The 20,523-nt window shown below is 47.5% G+C and overlaps 1 protein-coding gene across 2 annotated transcripts in view; it reads right to left on the bottom strand.

Annotated features, from left to right (window-relative positions):
- SCARA3 (scavenger receptor class A member 3) overlaps nt 1–20,523 on the bottom strand; it is a 38,885-nt gene that overhangs the window by 7,080 nt on the left and 11,282 nt on the right. For both annotated transcript variants that reach the window (XM_033229349.1, XM_033229344.1), the window contains 4 exons: nt 15,690–15,788; nt 13,864–13,983; nt 8,315–8,413; nt 5,634–6,677 (listed from right to left, as the gene is read on the bottom strand). In XM_033229349.1, the coding sequence (XP_033085240.1) occupies nt 5,634–6,677; nt 8,315–8,413; nt 13,864–13,983; nt 15,690–15,717 (1,291 nt within the window). In that variant the 5' untranslated portion in view covers nt 15,718–15,788. The remainder of the gene's footprint in view (nt 1–5,633; nt 6,678–8,314; nt 8,414–13,863; nt 13,984–15,689; nt 15,789–20,523) is intronic.

Below are 20,523 nucleotides of genomic sequence, written 5' to 3'. Positions count from 1 at the left end.
AAAAAAGAAAGAAAGTAGCCAAAAGCCCCTCCCCAGGTCATTTAGCTAATAAGTTATGATGGTTTTAGTCTACAATTCCCAAATGATAGTCCTAGCATGGACACTGTCTAGCACAGACACTGAAATTACCCTACACAGTAGGAGGAGATAAATATTTTACGAGAGGCACAAACACTATGAAAGTACCACAGTCTTTCTGTTGAGTAAATGGGGGCTTAGAATTAATTAGAGCTGGAATCTCAGAAATCAGCTGGTCTTACCCCTTCATTTACAAGTGAATGAAGCAGAGCCCTGGAGGGATGAAGTGATTCTGCCTAAAGTTCCAGAGCACATCAGAAGACAGGCTTCTTGCCTGTGCAGTCTCAGAGTTCCAACTCTTCCATCAGGACCTGGCACCTTCCACACAGCTCCCGCCACTGCAATCCCTCCTTTTATTCCAGATAGCCACTCAGCTCCGGCCAGGTGGAGACCTCATTGCCAGCTCCTGTGTCCCAGCCTGTTTGTGCCTGTCTCTGGATGAATGAATGAGTGAGTGACCAGGTCCCCAGAGAAAGAGATGTGCATTGTGTTCCTGAAATTTGCTTTCAGATGTGAGAGATTTTACATGTGGTGACTTTAACAAGAGAAAGAGATGTGCATTGTGTCCCTGAAATTTGCTTTCAGATGTGAGAGATTTTACATGTGGTGACTTTAACAACCAGAGAGAGGCTGGCCAGTAGAACAATTTAAACAAATGTGCAGACGTTGAACCGAGACTCAGGTGTAGCTCAAACAGATGCCCCGTTTTGCTCTCCACGCATGACTAGGACTCCTAGTCATGGAACTCCACACATGAAAACTCCATGCATGACTAGGACAGGAGCAAATGTAAATTTTCAAGAGTACTATTGGTTACACTTAGAACGGTTCCCCTGTCAACACTTTTGGCGCCATCTCCTTCTTCCCCACTCCCTGCCCCACACCCTACAGCTTAGCAGGACCTGAGCAGAAATGTCTTGTTGGCATCTACAAACTCATGCTCTGAGCATCTCCTTTCCTGCATGGGCACTGGATTGTGTACATTTCAGAGCATTGGGGAGCGGTCAGGATTTTAAATCAGAGTAACCCTGTGCTTATTCCTTTAAACTCCCTACCCTATCCTCAGATTACTTTTCTATAAATAGAGTCACCAACATCTGCCTTGTTCACCATGCAAGGGTTGTCTGAGGCTGAAATGAAACAAAGTTTGTAAATGGGCATTGTAATCAGGAAAGCTTTAAATTGCCTTTGTTCTTAGGTTGAACTCAATGAAACCACACATCCGCCAGGGGCTGAACCATAAGAACTATTTACTAATGCCCTTCCCTGGAACATTGTGCCCTAGAGGTCATGCACATACATATTTTAGGTGAAATACTGTGGGAAGATTTCCGTTACCATGTCAGGGGACAGGAAATAAATTTGATGAAAATTCGACAGCCTTCCATCTCAGTGAAATTTCCAGAGGTTGGGTGGTATGGGTATGTGGAGACAGATATCCCTTCTAAGGTGAAGGATTAGTTGTTGCATCAGGCCCCTCCTAAAACCAAAAAGAAGGCACAATGCCTAGTGGGCTGATTTGGACTTTGGAGGTAACATATTCATCATTGGAGTGTGTATTTCTACTCATTTGCCAAGTGACCTGAAAAGCTTCCTGTTTGAGTGGGGCCCAGAGCAGGCGAAGGCTCTGCCACAGGTCCAGGCTGCCATGCAAGCTGCTTTGCTGCCTGGGCCATAGGACCCAGCAGATCCAGTGGTGCTTGAGGAGTCAGTGGCAGATAAGGATGCTGCGTGGAGCCCTTGGCAGTCCCCTGTAGGTGAATCACAGCATGATCCCTTAGGATTTTGAAGCAGCCCTCCCATTCTCCACAGATAATCACTCTCCTTTTCGGAAACAGCTCTTGACCTTCTACTCAGTCTTGGTGGAGACTAAACACTTAACCATGGGCCACCAAGTGACCAGTGGTCTGAGTCACCAATCATGAACTGGGTGGTAGCTGATCCACTAATCCATAAAGTTGGGTGTGCAGAGCAATACTCCATCATCAAATGGAAGTGGTATATACATGTGATCTGGCCTGAGCAGGCCCTGAAGGCACACGTAAGTTACATAAAGAAGTGGCCCAAATGCCCAGAGGTCCCGCTCCTGCTATCCTATCTTCTCTCTCCCATCCTGCACCTGTGACCTCATGGGGAGTTCTATATGATCAACTGATGGAGGAACAGAAGATTCAGGCCTCGTTTACAGATGGTTCTGCAGGATATGTAGGTACCACCTGAAAGTGGACAACTGCAGCCCTGCAGCCCCTTCCTGAGACATCCCTGAAGGAGAGTGGGAAAGGGAAAGCCTCCCAGTGGGTAGATCTTTGGGCTGTGAACCTGATTGTTCATTTTACTTGGAAGGAGAAATGGTCAGATGTGTGACTATATACTGATCCATGGGCTGCGGCCAATTGTTTGGCTGGATGGTCAGGGACGTGGAAGGAACACGATTGAAAAACTGGTGACAAGAAGATTTACGGAAGAGGTCTGTGGACAGGCCTCTCCGAAGAGGCAAAAATACTGAAGATATTTGCATCCTATGTGAATCCTCACCAAAGGGTGACCCCAGCAAGAGAGGATTTAATAATCAGGTAGATAGCATGACCTGTTCTGTGGATACCAGGCAGCATCCTTCTCCAGCCACCACTGTCATTGCCCAATGGGCTCATGAGCAAAGTGTGCATGGTGGCAGGGATGGAAGTTATCCATGGGCTTAGCAACATGGACTTCCACTCACCAAGGCTGACCCAGCTACAGGCACTGCTAATGCCCACTCTGCTGCAGCAGAAACCAACACTGAGTCTCTGACATGGCACGATTCCCCGGGGTAATCTGCCAGCTACCTGGTGGCAGGTTGATTACACTGGATCATTTCCATCATGGAAAAGGCAATATTTTTACCAGAATAGACGCTTGCCCTGGATGTAGATTTGCCTTCCCTGTACACAATGCTTCTGTCAAAACTACCCTCCGTAGACTCACAGAATGCCTTATCCACAGTCACGGTATTCACACAGCGTTGCTCCTGACTGAGGAGCTCACTTCACAGCAGACAAAGTGTGGTAATGTGGCATGGAATTCACTGGTCTTATCATGTTCCCACCATCCTGAGGCAGCTGGCTTGATAAAACAGTGGAATGGCCTTTTGAAGACTCAGTTACAGCACCAGCTAGGTGGCAGTACCTTGCGGGGCTTAGGAATGGTTCTCCAGGAGGCTGTATATGCTCTCAATCAGCATCCAATATGTAGCGGTGTTTCTCCCAAAGTCAGACTCACAGGTCCAGAAACCAAGGGGAGTTAATGGCAGTGGCACTCTTATTCTCATACTGGTGACCCACTAGAAAATTTTTGCTTCCTCTTCCTATGATCTTATGTTCTGCTGAGATAGAGGTCTAGTTCCAAAGGGAGGAATGCTGCCACCAGGTGACACAACCATGATTCCATTGAACAGGAAGTTAAGGCCTGGCCACTTTGGGCTCCTCATGCCTCTGAATCAACAAGCAAAACAGAGAGTTTCTGTGCTGGTGTGGGTGACTGGATCCTGACTGCCAAGGGGAAATTGGACTACTACTCCACGATGGAAGTAAGGAAGCGGATGTCTGGAATACAGGAGATCCTGTGGGGTGTCCCATAGTATTACCAAGCCCTGTGATTAAGGTCAATGGAATATTCAACAATCCCACCCACGTAGAAATACTATAGTCCAGACCCTTCAGGGGGGAAGGTTTAGATCACCCCAGCAGGTAAAGAGCCAGGACCAGATGAGGGGCTTGCTGAAGACAAAGGGAATACAGAATGGGGAGTGGAAGAAGGTGGTGAGGAATACCAGCTACAACCATGTGACCAATGACAGCAACAAGGACTGTCATGGTTACGGTACGTCCTCCTTGTATTTTATTTTATTTCTCCATTCGGACATTCTGAATGTAATCAATCTTCCTTATTTTTTTAATGAATATGTCTGTGTGTGTGTGTATAGCCAACAATTTTGTTTTCTGTCTTCTCTTATTCCCTTATTGTGTGAAATAACATGTATCTACTTTATAGTATAGTTAAATATTGTTAACTTTCCATCATATTATTTAAGTTACAGGGTATAAGCAAAAGAATAAAATTCACTCAAGCACTTTAACTCCTCTTCAGGGGAAAGTGTGTGTGTGTTTTTGGTTGTACACAGGAGAGTTGTATCACATTAGGTGGAATTATGACCTTACTGTTGTCTTTATTTGGAGATTAAGTGTGGTTTAAGGAGATGTGTACAGGTGCCAAGTTGACAAGGGGTGGGCTTGTGATGGTTAATTTTATGTGTCACTTTGACTAGGTCGGATACTTGGTCAAATATAATTCTGGGGCCTTTCTTGTGAGGGTGCTTTAGGATAAGATTCACATTTAAATAGGTAGCCTGTGTCAAGCAGATTGCCCTCCCTCGTGTAGGCGGCCTCATCTAATCAGTTGAAGGCCTGAATAGAACAAAGAGCTGAGCCTCCCCCAAGTAAGAGGGAATTCTTCCTGCCTGATGGTCTTCAAACTGGAACATCAGCTCTGCAGATTTTGGACTTGCCAGCCTTTCTAATTACAGGAGCCAATACCTTATAATATCCATCTATCCATCTATCTCTATCATTATCTATCTATCTATCTATCTATCTATCTACCTACCTATCTATATCTATCATCTATCTAACTCATCTCTATCTATCATCTCTATTTCTATCACTTCTCTCTCTCTCTCTCTCCTATTGATTCTGTTTCTCTGGATCTATCTATCTATCTATCTATCTATCTATCTCTATACACTATTGATTCTGTTTCTCTGGATCTATCTATCTATCATCTCTATACACTATTGATTCTGTTTCTCTGGGTCTATCTCTCTCTCTCTCTCTACACTATTGATTCTGTTTCTGTGGATCTCTCTGTCTCTCTCATACACTATTGATTCTGTTTCTCTGGAGAACCTTGATAAATATGGAAGACATGAGGCAGATGAGAGTAGAAGAGTGTGTCAGAGTGACAGCCTCCCGGGCAGAGGGCTGGGTGGTTGGGAGCATTAATGAGGGGGTGGGAAGGGAGAAAAAAAGAGGAGACAGTTTTCAAAACACAAGATCTGCTTATTTCTCTATTAGGACATGGTTAAACAAATCTAAATATAAAAGTCCAGATTTCTGTAATAGGCAAAGTTAGAAGCCATAATATCTTTACAAAAGAGGTTTGCAAGGATATTCTTTTCCTTTTTTTTTTCCTTTTCTCTCTCTTTTTTTTTTTTTTCAGAAGAGGACTCACTCTGTCTCCCAGGCTGCAGTGGTGCAATCATAGCTCACTGTAGCCTCGACCTCCTGGGCTCAAGTGATCCTTCTGCCTCAGCTTCCCAAGCAGCTAGGAGTATAGGTACACACCACCATGCCTGGCTAATGCAAGGACATTTCTTAAAGCTGCCTATTGCTCTAGGCATTTGCTATAGGATTGTGTTAGCCCACTAGTACTTTGCCTAAAACCAGGTACTTCTGTGTCCAGCAAGATCACCAAGCCTCAGTGGAAGCTTTGTAGCAGCCCTACCTGGACCCAGCTCTTACCTCGTAGGATGGTGACGTTGCGAAGGATTTCTCCATGCTGCGTGTCCACCGCCTTCATCTCCTCCACGATCATGGAGAGGTTCCGGACGTTGAGGTCCAGCCGGGCACTGAGCAGGCTGAAGCGCTCTCGGAGCAGGTCTGTGGTGCCCAGCATGATGGAGACTGACTTGTTCAGGTAGTAGAGCTCCTCGGCATGGGTGTGGAAGCCCAGCGTGCAGGAGAGCCGCACGTCATCCAGGTACTTCAGCATGCTGTGCACGTGGCTGTCAGTGGCATTGATGTTGGTGAAGATGGTGCCAATTTCAATCTCATGAGAAGCCATGCGTCCTTCCAGAGACTCAAACCTCTCCACGGTGCGGTTCTGGGCGTAGTGGGTGTGGTACTGAAGATCATGCATGTTCTCCTCATGGTCATCCAGGAAGGACGAGATGTTATCCAGCTGCAGCTGCAAGCCCATGACCTGGAGTACCAGGTCATGCATGCTCTCGGAGTTCTGGCTGATGCGCTGTGAGGAGGCCCCCAGGGTGGCCTGGATGTTCTTGACTGCCTCTCCGGTCTTGGTGGAGGTGGTACGCAGGCCACTGAAGAGCCGGGTGTAGTTCTGCCAGTCGGTGACAATCTTCTGGAGGGTCAGGGTCTCCTCATCCGTCTTCCGCTGGATCCCATGGATCCACTCGGAAGTCTGCCCCACGGTGAAGTTGATCTGGTGCACTGCAGCCTTGACATCGTAGCACTCCTGGGTGAGGTCCTTCAGAGAGAGGTCCAGGCCAGCTGTGGTGGCCTGCCAGCCTCTCACCTGGGCCAGGAAGAGCCCCAGAGACTGGTTAACCTGGTGGATGGAGAAGGAGCAACTGCCCATCTCCTGGGAGATCTGCCTGCTGGTGGTGGAGAGCACCTCCTGCGCCTGCAAGGTCTGGTCCAGCTGCACCTCCTGAGCCAGAAGCAGCTTCTGAATTCCCTCCAGCTCCTCTTGCAGTTTTCGGATCTCTGGCCCCAGCTGCCCAGCTTCATGGCAGAAAGAGCAGTTGTTCAGGGCTTTCGGATCTTTAGGGGAAAGGGACAATAGTTTGAGTTGCTGAAGGACCATGGTACTACGCTTCCTCTTTACATTAAATATTTCAGAGCATAAGGAATTGGTAAGTAGCTTCCCAAACCTGCTTCCTTCCTGAAGTCCTGTTATGAATCCCTTCTTGGAAAAGCCTTGCCACCTCTATGGAATCTCACTTTTACCAACTGTCTTGACTCTGATCTGAAGTCATTTAGGACGTTTTCTCCTCCTCACCACCAAATTTTCAAGAATATATCTTCTTAATTTTTCTTAGGCGACCAGGAACTTCCCATTTAAACTTGATTTAAAAATTTCTCCCAATATTTGTATATCTGTTATCTTATTCAATCCTCTTACAATAATAAATTTGCAGAGAAGGTGGCACAGGGATTTTTGACTTGTGACTCAAGAGGAACGAGGCACAGAGAAGTGGCTTGGCAAATAGCCACGTATATTGGTGCCAGACCAGAACCTTCTCTTTGAGTCAGAGAAGAAGAGCCCTGTAAACACTTCTATCGTTGCTTCTTCTGTCTCATTCCCTCTTAGATTGTTCCAGGTTAAAGCAGGGGATAAACAACATCAAGAATTGTGGCATGACCTAAGCAAATTAACAGAAGAACAGAAAACCAAAGACCACATGCTCTCACTTATAAGTGGGAGCAAGATTGAATATATGTAGACCCTGGGTGCGGTGGCTCACACCTGTAATCTCAGCACTTTGGGAGGCCGAGGAGGGCAGATCACAAGGTCAGGAGATGGAGACCATCCTGGCTAACATGGTGAAACCCCGTCTCTACTAAAAATACAAAAAATTAGCCGGGCGAGGTAGCAGGCGCCTGTAGTCCCAGCTACTCGGGAGGCTGAGACAGGAGAATGGTGTGAACCCGGGAGGCAGAGCTTGCAGTGAGCCAAGATCGCACCACTGCACTCCAGCCTACGTGACAGAGCAAGACTCCATCTCAAAAAAAAAAAAAAAAAAAGACTGAATACATGTAGACATGAAGATGGCAACAATAGACACTGGGGCATACTAGCTGGGGGATGGGGGAGGGACTATGGACTGAAAAACCAGCTACCGGGTACCTAGGCTCACTACCTGGGTGATGTGATCATTCCTGCCCCAAACCTCAGTGTGACACAATATAACCAAGTAACAAACCTGCACATGGATCCCTTAATCCATAACAAGAGTTCAAATTATAGAAATAAACAAATAGATGGCACATATTTTAAAAAAAGAAAAAAGAAAAGAATTGTGGCACAGCTTAAGACAATGGCGAGGAAAGGGTTGACCTGGCAGGAGGTTTTGCAAGGTCTTGAAACTCTCATCATTTCAGATGCATGAGGCCATTTTGGGAATGGACGATCTTTGGTTTCCTTCTCTGCCTGTAGACTCTGGCTAGATCTGTGCTCCACCCAGAATCCCCTGCTCCAGTCCTGGGAGTATCCCAGAGTAGCAGCCCTCCTCCAGGGGATGGAGAACCGGCTAGGGAGGGAGCAGGGAGGCGGGGATGTCCTCTGTGCCTAGAAGGCTGGTAAAGGTTGCTTGGCACTGGGGCACTGTGGCATGGGGAGGGCACCCTTGCCCTACCCTGATGATCACTGCATCACAGTCATCAGCTCATCTACTTACCCAGGCCCTGGAGATTTTTCTGCATTAACACAAGTTTCTTGTCATAAATAGACTGGGTCAAGGAGATGTCTTCGGAGAGAGAGTCCACTTTTCTAAAAACTGTAGGGAAAACAGATGAGAAGCTGGGGCAGGGTCTAAGCTCAGAGAAACAGCAGTCATTCCTTGAGAAGGCATCTTTATCAGCCCCTCTGCAACCAAAACCTTTCACCCTTCTCCTCTCAGGCTTCTTCACGGCGGTTAGGGAAGATACTTCTTATGGCCAGAGTTTGCCACAAGGCCCTGTAGAAACATAATCACTCACCCCATACCCCACACCCCACATTTTACCTCAGATAAGGTTTAATTTATATATTAGGCCTAGTAAGAGATTAACAACAGCTACTAATAAAATAGAACTATTAGAACAATATGCTATAATAAAAGTTATGTAAATATGGTCTCTGAGAATATCTTATTGTACCATACTCACCCTTCTTCTTGTGCTGACATGAGATGACACCATGCCTATGTGAAGAGATGCAGTGAGGTGAATGACATAGGCATCGTGACTTAGTGTTGGGCTACTACTGACCTTGACCATATGTCAGAAGGGGGATCATCAAGCTGTGATGTTGCCGATTGACCTCGGGTAACTGAAACTGCAGATAAGCAGGAACTGTTGTACTTTCTTAGGTAACAAAAGCAAAACTGGGATGTTCTGAACATCTCGTCTGTTTTCTTTGATGTTGCTTTATCGGTATCATGTCATGGATATTTTTTCCATCCAGGGTTAAATCACTTGAAAATCATTACTTTTGGTATCTGCATGGCACTCTATATAAATAATACAGCAATTAGGTATGAATCCCCTACTGTTGGGGACACTTAAAGTACCTCCTCTTCTGAGCTCATAAATAAAACTTGATATATAAATATAAGTAACGCTTAATTCTGGAAATAATCCTTATATATGATGGTTGTGTGTATACGATAATTCTCTTGGGATAAATTGCTTAAAGTAGAATTATGGGACCCAAGGGTATTAATATTTTTGAAGTCCTTGATACAAGCTGCCAAACTGCTGCCCAGAAAATGTTATACCAATTTATAGCCCACGGGCAGCCTTGCACTCTACTAAGGGGGCCATGTTGGCCAGTGGTTAGAGCACGTCTTGGCAGTAGCAGGACGCCTGGCTTTTTCCAGTGGGTGCCTGAATGGGCCTGGTAGTGAGGAAGGGCTCAGCAAGATGTTTCCCACAGATCCTCTTAAGAGCAAGTACAAGCGGAAAGAATTAGCACCACCAAGAGCACTGAGTAACACAGCTTCTAGTCCTAGTTTACATCACCATTTGTTGGGTGACTTTGGGCAAGTCAGTTACCCTTTCCTGAGCTCAATTCAATCACACATAAAACAGAAATGTGGAGCTTGATGACTCTGAGGCTCTCATCAGCGCCAAAATTCTATGCTTTCAAATTATTTGGAATCTCCAGGCTCCAGTTAATATTGTACACCTCAGAGCTGTCAAGAGATTTACTTAATTAGTAACAGCGACATGTTGAGAGAGTTTGGGAATAAGCACATGCTGTTACATGAGACAAGCACTTTACAGTTTATAATAGTTATTATTCCATTTGAGCCTCCCTACAATTAAGATTTCATGCATAGATGAACAAAGATACAGAGAGACTGGGTGACTTTGATTCCTATTCCTATGCTTCATTAAGTCTACTTCCAAGCCAACAGCCAAGGCTCACTCCACTCCATGTAATTCATTCATCTGTTCATTTCTTTTTTCTTTTTTTTTTGTGAGACGGAGTCTTGCTCTGTCACCCAGGCTGGAGTGCAGTGGTGTGATCATGGCTCACTGCAGCCTCAATCTCCTGGGCTCAAGTGATTATCCCAGCCCAGCCTCCTAAGTGGTCGGGACTACTGGCATATGCCACCATGCCCAGTCAATTTTCAATTTTTTAAAAATTGAAATGAGTGGGGTCTCACTGTGTTGCCCAGGCTGGCCTCGAAATCCTGAGGTCAAGTGATCCTCCCACCTTGGCCTCCCAAGGTGCTGGGGTTACAGACATGAGCCACTGCACCTGGCCTTGCTTATTTCTTCATTGTGCATTTCATGCTTAATAATTATAAATTTCTGGCCGGGAGCGGTGGCTCAAGCCTGTAATCCCAGCACTTTGGGAGGCCGAGACGGGCGGATCATAAGGTCAGGAGATCGAGACCATCCTGGCTAATACGGTGAAACCCCGTCTCTACTAAAAAATACAAAAAACTAGCCGGGCGAGGTGGCAGGCGCCTGTAGTCCCAGCTACTCGGGAGGCTGAGGCAGGAGAATGGCGTAAACCCGGGGGGCAGAGCTTGCAGTGAGCTGAGATCTGGCCACTGCACTCCAGCCTGGGCGACAGAGCGAGACTCCGTCTCAAAAATAAAAAAATAAAAAATAAATAAAAAATAATAATTATAAATTTCTTTTTAAGCCATTTTACTTACTTTTTAGACATGATTTTTCTTCATCCTTATAAAATTATGTTTATAATGTAGACAATATGGCAAATAGTACTTATATATCACTTTTAAATAAGTAGGTGTATTTTGGAGGTGTGACTCTATAGAATTTTTCTTTTCCAACATTTAATTTAAAAATTTCTCAAACAATAAAAGGACTTGTACAGTGAAGACCTATGTGCCTATCACCTAGATTCTACAAGTAGCATTTTTCCGTATTTATTTTATATTCATCCATCTCTTTCACCCATTCATCAATCCATGTAAATTTTTGGATGTATTTCAAATGAATTTTTCACTGATGGGATGCACGGTCAAAAAAGTTTAGAGATCACTGCTCTAAACCAGGGGGTGGCAAATTACGGCCTGCAGGTGAAATCCAGTCCAATGCCTGATTTACAGGAGTTGCCACCCCTATTCATTTACAGACTGCTTGTGGCTGCTTTTGCTCTGCGATAAGTCTGGTTGTGACAAAGATCGTATGTAACCTGAAATGCCTAAAATATTTACTATGTAGCCTTTTACAGAAAAATATGGCCATAATCAGCTCTAGATTATAAACTCCATGAAGGCTGGGTCTGTGTTTTACTAAGCAGTATACTGCCTAGTATAGAATATAGTTCTTGGCCCCCTGTATGCTCTTGATTTAAAAAAAAAATACTTGATTAAAATGAACAGAGTTGGTTTGTAGTGTCTGCTGACTGATTTTCCCAATCCTCTGGACTTTGGTCACAATCCTGGTTGTAAAGCATTGACCAGTCTATTCACACACGCACACACACACCATATACACACACACACATGCTTTACCAATCTATAGTCATTCTTTCAACAGATATTATTGGGCACCTGCCATTTAGGCCAGGATGGTGCCAATACTGATCTAGGGACTTGGGATACCCAAGCTGGAGGCAAAAACAACAAAGGAAACCCAAAGTTCTCCCATGGTTCACAAACATGCCCTCCTCACCCCGGTTCTTCTGATCCTCTGTCCATTTACTCTGGATCTTGGGGCAAATCCTGTCCCCTCCCCAGGACTGTTCCCTCCCACGAGGAGTAGGGCCAGCCTCCCGCTCCGGTCTGCCAGGCTGACTCATGGACGTTATGCATGTAACAGTGTCTCACATTCTGTCGTCCTCTCGGAAATTCTTTAGTGCCTACGCTCTTCTCTGGGCCCGACCCTACGGTTCTTGGAGCTTTGATAATGGCCCCAGGTCCCTTGGGTGCTGTGAGCTGAGGCCTTAAAAGGGGTGGCCAGAAATCTTGACGAGTTCTCTGACAGCAAGTTTGCGGCCTCTGATAGGCAGACCGTGGCTCCTTCCCTCTTCTGGCCTGGGATTTTGGCCACTTTCTGAAAGGCCAAACCCTGCGAATTGATTTAGCAGAGACAGGCGGTGAGGGGCTTGGGAAGTTCTGAAACACTTGGTCCTTGAATCTAGCTGTACATTGGAACCCTGGAGGGGGTTTATAAATGACTAAGGCCTGGGTCCTACCCAGAGATTTTGATTTAATTCATCTGGAGAGAGTGGAGGAGGATACTCTGGCACTAGTATTTTTAAATGCTTTCCAAGGGAGTCCAATATCCCCTGACAAGAGGGAAGAACCACGCCCCTTGATGGTGAAATGTAATTGATGCAACTCATTGTTCCCAGTGCCTGGCACAGAGCAGGTGCTCGGCTTGTGTTGGATTAATTAATGCCTTCGGATTACTGGAAGACGACTTGTGTCTATTCAAATCATTAGTATGCTGGCCTCTTGCCTTCAAGCTAAGAAGGCTGGTAACTGAATATCTCCAGCCAGGGCCAGGATGAGGCGCCTCTCCTTAGGGATGTGCTCAGGCTCAGGGTCTGCACGAGAGCAGGGGCGCCCCCTCGGAGCCTCGACTGCCTCTCCCTACTCCCGGCTTTGTTTCTAAAATCTAGTAGATTGGAACAAACAAATCTACCAGAGCCTGGATTTTCAAAGTTTGAAGCTAAGTGTGGAATGGGATTGCACTCTTAGCACTCTTAGTGAAATGGGATTACAAACACCACATTTGTTGTAACCAGTTTACCACAATCTGTCAGCATCTGGAAGGCAGAAGTGACCTACCTCTGGCTGTGTGCTGTGACCTAGGTCAACTACTACAAACCCTAATGTGTATGAGAAGAACCAAACCTCAGATCCCTGGGTCTCACCTGCAGGACCCCCCAGATTCCTTGGTCTCAGCAGGTCTGGCTGAGGGAGACCCAGGAATTTGCATTTTAACAAATACTGGAGGTGAAATTGCTGCAGGTAGGCATCCAGCCTCACTTTGAGAAACACCCACATAGACCATGAAAGGGGGCTTAGAAGTCACTCAATCCAGTGATCTCAATCCTGGGTGAACAACGGAACCATCAGGAGAGTTGAAAGATACCGAATTAATTCCACGATTGGGGTGAGGCCCAGACATCGATATTCTTTTTTTTTTTTTTTGAGACGGAGTCTCGCTCTGTCACCCGGGCTGGAGTGCAGTGGCCGGATCTCAGCTCACTGCAAGCTCTGCCTCCCGGGTTCACCCCATTCTCCTGCCTCAGCCTCCCGAGTAGCTGGGACTACAAGCGCCCGCCACCTCGCCCAGCTAGTTTTTTGTATTTTTTAGTAGAGATGGGGTTTCACCATATTAGCCAGGATGGTCTCGATCTCCTGACCTTGTGATCCGCCCGTCTCGGCCTCCCAAAGTGCTGGGATTACAGGCGTGAGCCACCGCGCCCGGCCTACGTCGATATTCTTTAAAGCTCCAAGGTGGCTCTAACCTGGAGCTTAAACTGAGAAGCACTGACCTGGTTGTATCATCTCATTACACCACTGGGAAAGCAGGGGTCCCCAGAGGCGGGTGCCTTCCTCAAGGCCACAGAGCTCGTCAGTTGTTAGTGTCTGCAGTTTGGATTAGGCATAGAGATCCCCTAGCCAGGAAGATGCTGGCTCTGGGCCTGGGATACAGATATGAAGTGTTTGTCTTTGCAGGGGAGCTTTTGGTGCTGGATCCCTGACCAGACACCCCACTACAGCCCGGGGTGGGCAAGCCCTGGACTCACCCAGAGAGGCCAACACAGCCACAGCCACCAGGAGCAGGGCCAGGAAGAGGTAAAGAATCCTCACTGATGTGTGCAAAGACAGGTTCTTCTGGCAGCGGCTACAGCGGGGCCCTGGCCGGCCTGTAGGGGACACAAGGAGACAATGGCTTAGGCCAGTGGCCCAGGCCAGAGCTGAAGGGTCAGTTGCATATTCCTGCTCTGGCCTGTGTCATCACATTTAAACCAGGCTCAGAAGGGGAGTTGTTCTCGACCCTCATTCTCTACCTGTCCTACCGCCTTTCTCTAGGTGCTGGCGCTTTCTGGAATGCAGGAGACCGAGTCAGGACTTCAAAGAACAGCTCCCATCACTACCATCATCCTCTCTCCATGGCATCGTCATTTGGCCCATGGGGAGGGGAAACACCTCTCCCCTCTCCATTGGTCCTACTGATGACCCACAAGATGAGCAGCCAGCCTGAGACCCCACTGAGTGACCAACTTGTCTGGGCTCACCCAGGACCTTCTGGGTTTTAGCACTGAACGTCTCCTGTCGCGGGAGCTCCTCAGCATGGTGCAAATCATCCTGGTTTGCTAAGATTGTCTAGGTTTTAAAACTGAGTCTGCAGGGTGCAGTGGCTCATGCCTGTAATCCCAGCACTTTAGGAGGCTGAGACAGGGGGATCACTTGACCTGAGGAGTTTGAGGCCAGCCTGGGCAACCTAGCAAGATCCCATCTCTATTTTAAAAAACAAAAAAGAAAATGGAAAGCCCCAAACCCTGGGAATCCCCTCAGTCTCTGGCAAACCAGAATGTTGGTTACCAGTCCCCAAACTTTTCAGGGAACCAGAAGTTCTACTGGAAACCAAACAAATAGCCACAGTCTACCAGTGGAGTTACTGGTATGGAGGAAGGAGCGAGCCAGATGTTCCTGAATATGCAAGCAGGTGGCCAACACCCAGTGGGAATGCAGTGATGGCCCAGCTGCAAATTTCTAAGGTGAATTCAACTGTAGCCACACATTCTGAGTACTAGGATGCTTAAAAATCCTGATGCCCAGATCCCACTCCAGGCCAAACAAACAGGAATTTCCAAGGGTTGGTCTCATGCATCCACGGGTGATTGTAATGAAGAGCCAAGGTTGAGAACAACTGCTCTAATCTGCACCAAAGCACTGATAGGCCCCGTTCCAAACAGCGGTTCAGGTAGCATGGGACACGATGAAGGGGACAACTCTGGGCCAGCTAGAAGACAGGCCCCAGGGACAGGGTATGTAGCTCTGGGAGATGGCAGACATCCCTGATGGGTCTCAGGAGGAGCCCAGGAGACAGGTGGCACTTGTGTCAAGCTTTGATTTCAGGCCAAGCGCAGTGGCTCACACCTGTAAACCCAGCAATTTCGGAGGCTGAGACGGGCTGATCACTTGAGACCAGGAGTTTGAGACCAGCCTGGGCAACATAGCAAGACCACTGTATCTACAAAAAATAAAAAACTTCATCCAGGCATGGTGGTGTGTGCCTATGGTCACAGCTATTTGGGAGGCTGAGGTGGGAGGATCACTTGAGCCCAGGAATTTGAGGCTGCAGTGATCTATGGTTGTACCACTCATACCAGCCTGGGTGACACAGCAAAACCATTTCTTTAAGAAAAAAATTCTAAACTCCTTTGACTTCATTGGTACTGCACCCCCAGGGCCATGAACTCTGCCCTTTAACCATCCAGGAAGCAGTGCGGAAAGGACACCCAGGCTTTTGAAACCACCTAAAGCGACACATCTCTCACTGGCTTGGGGATGGAGACAGGTATCTCTCAGCCCACAGTGGAGATCAGGGGCAGCCCAGAGTCCTTACCCTTCTGGGTGCACGGGAAGCTCGGCATGTCCTCGTCATCACCCACCAGGTCCTCTTCTGTAACGCACAAGGCATCTCCATCGCCACCGGCCGACCTCACTGTAACGGAACCAGTGCTGTCAGATCCAGAGCCATCCCAGCCCTCTCCAGCAGCCCCTTTTATTTACCAGTCCCCACGTCCCGTGCCCACCTCTACCCCTGAGCCAGCTCACTGAGCTCCAGGTGGCCTGATGGAAGCTGCAAAAAGGGGGTGGACGTAGGAGTCAGGTGGCTGAGGAGCTGGGATGTCCTGCCCCTCTGGGTAAGGAGAGCTCCCCATTTCCCAAACGCTGGGAAAGACAGATGGGCCAGCACAGTGCCTGCTCTCTCTACAGCTTGTTGAAACCCCTGGAGGTGGAGTAAGGAGAAATAAGAGCTGGCTGCTTGCTATGGCTTAGTGTCCTTCTATTCCCCAACACTTGGTCACCGAAGCAGAATTCCTCTTCTCCAGGGACAAGGCTGAATCTGGCCCCAGCATAGTCCCCACCAAGACTCTGCCTCCAGTATAGCTGGGAGGAGGCTGTGCAGAGGAGGAGGCCAGAGGGAGGAGAAGGCCAGAGGGAGGAGGAGACAGGATGGGCGCAGATCCCTGCCTCACACAATCTCCCCCAGGACCCACCAAGTGTCAAGGGGCCTTGGGCGGAACAGGTCTCCTGTCAGAGGCTGATTCGGTGCTTATTCCCTGGGACAATACGTTACCTAACTAAGACCTAAATGATGTATCCCTCACTCAGAAGATTCCTCTAGTTCCCCAGACACCCTTCACCTCCCACTCCTTGTAAGTAAGACCTGGCCTTTTCCTTCCTTCCTTCCTTCCTTCCTTCCTTCCTTCCTCCTTCCTTCCTTCCTTCCTTCCTTCTTCCTTCCTTCCTTCTTTCCCTTCTTTCCTCCCTCCTTTCCTTACTTCTTTGCTTCCCTTTCTTCCTTCCTTTCCTTCCCTTTCTTTCCTTTCCTTTCTTCCCTACTTTCCTCCCTCCTTTCCTTCTCTCTCCCTCCCTCCCTCCCTCCCTCCTCTCTCTCATCCTTTTTCTCTCTCCTCCCTCTCACTCTTTCTCTCCCTCCCTCTTTCTGTCTTCCCTCTCCCTCACTTTCTTTCTATCCCTCCCTCCCTCCTTTCTTTCTCTCTGTCTCTCTCTCTTCCCTCTCTCTCTCTTTCTCTCTTTATTTGCTTGTTTTTGGGGGTCCTTAAGGATTCCCTGCTTCTTTCATCTTTAGCTATGCACTTAGCAGTATGTCTGTAGTTTATTTAATGCCTACATTTTATAGCCCGAGAATATTTTAAGTTGGTAATACTAGAAGTAGAAGCTTCAAGTTTTGCTTTTTTTCCTTTTTGTTTTTAATGCAATAAAGTGCTGGGTTTTGCCTCAAGGCAATCTTTACAACACCTTATAAATTTTACAGTCCAGAGAATCACATTTATGGACAAAAAGACTGAGGTTCAGCGAAGTTTAGAATGTTGCTTAGCAGCCCACAGAATAGAAGTGGTGAAGCCAAGATGTGAACTCGGAAATCTTTTCTGCCATACCTATGACCACCTTGAGGTAATGAGCAAAGGTTCCACAAAGTGCTAAGAGATCTTGCTTCTGCAACTGCAAGGTCAAGGGCAGTGGGTAGACAAGAAGAGGGTGGCACATGAATGAGCTGCGGAGCTCCAGGGGCTCCTGACCATGACTGATGGTCATGGTCATCTTGAGTCGCATCCTAGACCTGTGAGCACCTGAGGCCCAAATGCCATGCCACAGCCATTGTGATTAACATAGGCGCTGAGAAGCAGTTGGCAAGGCGCTGTTGGTAAGCAAAGGCAGCTCCGAATGGACTCAGTAGGGAGGTGACTGAGGGTGACCCCAAATTACAGATGCTACCATCATGGCCATGAATGTCCTCTGCTTGGCCTTCATGCATGGCTTAAACGTCACTTCCCCAGCAGACTTTCTTGAGCTCCCAGACTAGCGTTAAGTCCCTGTTGCCCACACCTCACATGCTCTGTGCTCTCCCGTAGAAGAATGCACCTCTCCTGTCCATGCGGTAGCTCTCTTCCCCAGTGCTTCAGTTCTGAGGGCGGAGACCATCTGTTTTGTTCTCTGCTTTATGCAACACCCCAAGCACAGTGGTTGGCACAGAGAAAGGCTCAACAAACACAATTTCAAATAAACCAACGAAGGATTTGGTATTATGCTTTCCAGCAATTCTACGCCTGCCTTGGAGCTCTTTGGGGAGCGTTCAAGGGATAAATGTCAGTCAGAGCTCCACCCCCAGAGATTGAATTAATTTGGGGCGACAAAGGAGACCTGGGGTTTAGGACTTTGAAAGCGCTCTCACATCTATTACGCCATTTGATCCCTACAAGTAGCCCGAGAGACAGAGTGAGAACATTTTTTCCTGATTTGACAGGGGAGGAAACTAAATTTTGTATGTGGGCACATGTGTGTGAGGGTGTGTGTGATGCATGTGTGAGTATACGTGCATGCTGTGCTTGCACATGTGTGCACGTGCATTTTTGCCCATGAGTGGGCATGTGCATGTACCTGTGTATGTGTGGTGTGAGGTTTTTAATGCCTGGCTCAAGTCATAGAGTTGGGCAGTGGCAAAGCTTCCTGAATCCTGGTTTTCCTCTCCACAATAGGAGATTTCAGGTAGGTTTGCTTTCTGGGGCACTCGTGCGTGTGTGGGGGCGGCGGGGGTGCGGGCAAGAGCTTTGGAGGGTAAAGCAGGAGAAGGAAGGAAGCATGAGAAGTTCCTTTTCATGCATATCCTAAGAAGCATCACTTTCAGCTCTCCTTGGGCAGCTGTCCCGTCATCAATCTGCCAACAGTTTACAAGGAAGCCTGGCCTGGGCGGTCACCAGGATTACGATCTCTTTCCCATAAATGAATGCCTGGGGCAAGGCAGGGGAATTCCTTGGTACCTTCTGTTTCTGTCTGACCAAAACCTCACCCTACTAGCCATGGCCTCTCACCTCCAGAGAGCCCAGTCAGAACCACGCTGTGGGCTGTGGGATGTATTCACCACCGCCCCGGAGCTACCGTGGGGTAGTATTCCTTCCATCCCTTAGAGCAGAGCCACCTCCTCGGCCCGGTTCCTCATCTCTCCCCATCCTTGATGAGCTCCTCTGCCCTCCCCCATGACTGGGCCTCCTCCCTGTTCTGGCTCTAGGGCCAATTTCATCACTTCACTGTTTATAGCCTTTGCGGGGAATCTGGGATGACTTAAATCAAGCAAGGCTGACACCAGGCTTCAGCAAACACCCTCTCAAAAAACACAGAGCTTTGTTATAACCAGCTTTCCCAGTGGATAGCCCCCCAAATTAGCAACTGTTAGCCAGTGGAAATTGCTAACAAGGCGTTCCAGTACTGCACCAAGTGACCCATGGGAAGGGAAGTGGCAGCTTCCGGTGAGGATCTCGGATCTCTCTAGACTAGGGAGACCACGAATGTTTGGCCATCTTCCCTCCACTGACATCTCAGCTCCATAACTCACAGCCCTCCCCAGTCCCCAAAGAGGTCTTCTCTCTCTAATCCCTTGGATTTCCTGTCTTCCAGCACTAAGCTCCGGACCGTGGGGACCCCTGACTCATCTATGTCTGGAATGTTGTAGTAACTCACCACTGTAGCCTCGTTCACTTAATAAGAACATAATCCAAAGCATTTGTGAGGCTCTTATAAGCCGAGCCCTTTGCAAGCACAAGCTCATTATGTTCACGTTATACCAAGATTGTTCTGATCAGAGTATGTATGGATGAAGAAACAGACATCAAGAATGAAAAAGCCCTGGCTGAGGCCCCAGAGTAGTGATTGATTAGAGGATGACTGATTAGACAAGCATCCGTAGTCCCTCCTTGAACTAGGCCAAGCGGAGTTAATAGAGATGGCAAAATAATTTCCTTCCCCTCTCCGTCTTCTACGCCTGTTCTCCTGCCATCAAGGGCAAACTGACTTAGTGTTAGGTGCACCAGCTCTCCAAAGGTGTTTCAGGGATAGAGAACCACAGCCTGAGAGGGTAGGAAGGGAATTTGCAAATACACCTCCATCATGTTACAAAGGCTCAGATAGGTTAAGTGGCCTGGAAGCTGGTTAGTGGCTCCTAAATATCCAAGAATCTGAGGCAGGATCCAAACACGCATTTGAGTGTCTGCAGAGTTGTACATGCCCATCTCAGAAAGGTCTCAGAACTGGGACAAGGCCTTTCCATACAAGCCTGATATCAGTTGACAGGTCACATTCCTAGCAGTTTGCTACATCCCTGCAATCAGGAAAGCTCCCCTCAGTGACTTTCAGCACAGGGTTGATCACATAGTGGATGTTGCATAAAGATGTGTTTTCTGACCCTCTGCAAAGGCCTATGTTTTCAGTTAACTGTTATCCTCTGCTGTTTTAATCAGGAGCTCATGTGTCTTTAAAAAATGAAGATTGATGACTTAAAATAGGGTTGAAATCTGGTTTATTCTTAGGATTCTCCATGACTAGGGAGTGCTGGAGACAATGGATGCATTTGGGGTGCAAGGCTTGAAGCAGTGAAGGCGAAATTTATAGACCAAGGGCTGATGTTTGAACTGCAAAAGAATGAGCTGGTGGAGGAATGGGTAGGAGCAAAATGTTGGCTCTGCTTCTCCTCCCCTTCTCAGAACAGAACAAAGGACATCATACTCTCCTCCTAAAGCTCCAAGGGCTCTTGTTTGCGGGGGTCATGTTTTTCCATTGTTGTCCCAGTTAATTGCCTTACAATACTACCTGTATGTAACATGTCTATAACTCTCTAAAGTAAGGCACTGGTTCTTGTTTGTGTCATGTATAAAGAA

This window comes from Trachypithecus francoisi, unplaced genomic scaffold (genome assembly GCF_009764315.1).
Source record: "Trachypithecus francoisi isolate TF-2019V2 unplaced genomic scaffold, Tfra_2.0 Contig01440, whole genome shotgun sequence".
NCBI classification, from domain to species: Eukaryota; Metazoa; Chordata; class Mammalia; order Primates; family Cercopithecidae; genus Trachypithecus; species Trachypithecus francoisi.
The sequence above is the reverse complement of the archived record's forward strand: the minus strand, read 5'-3'. Positions and strand labels throughout refer to the sequence as shown.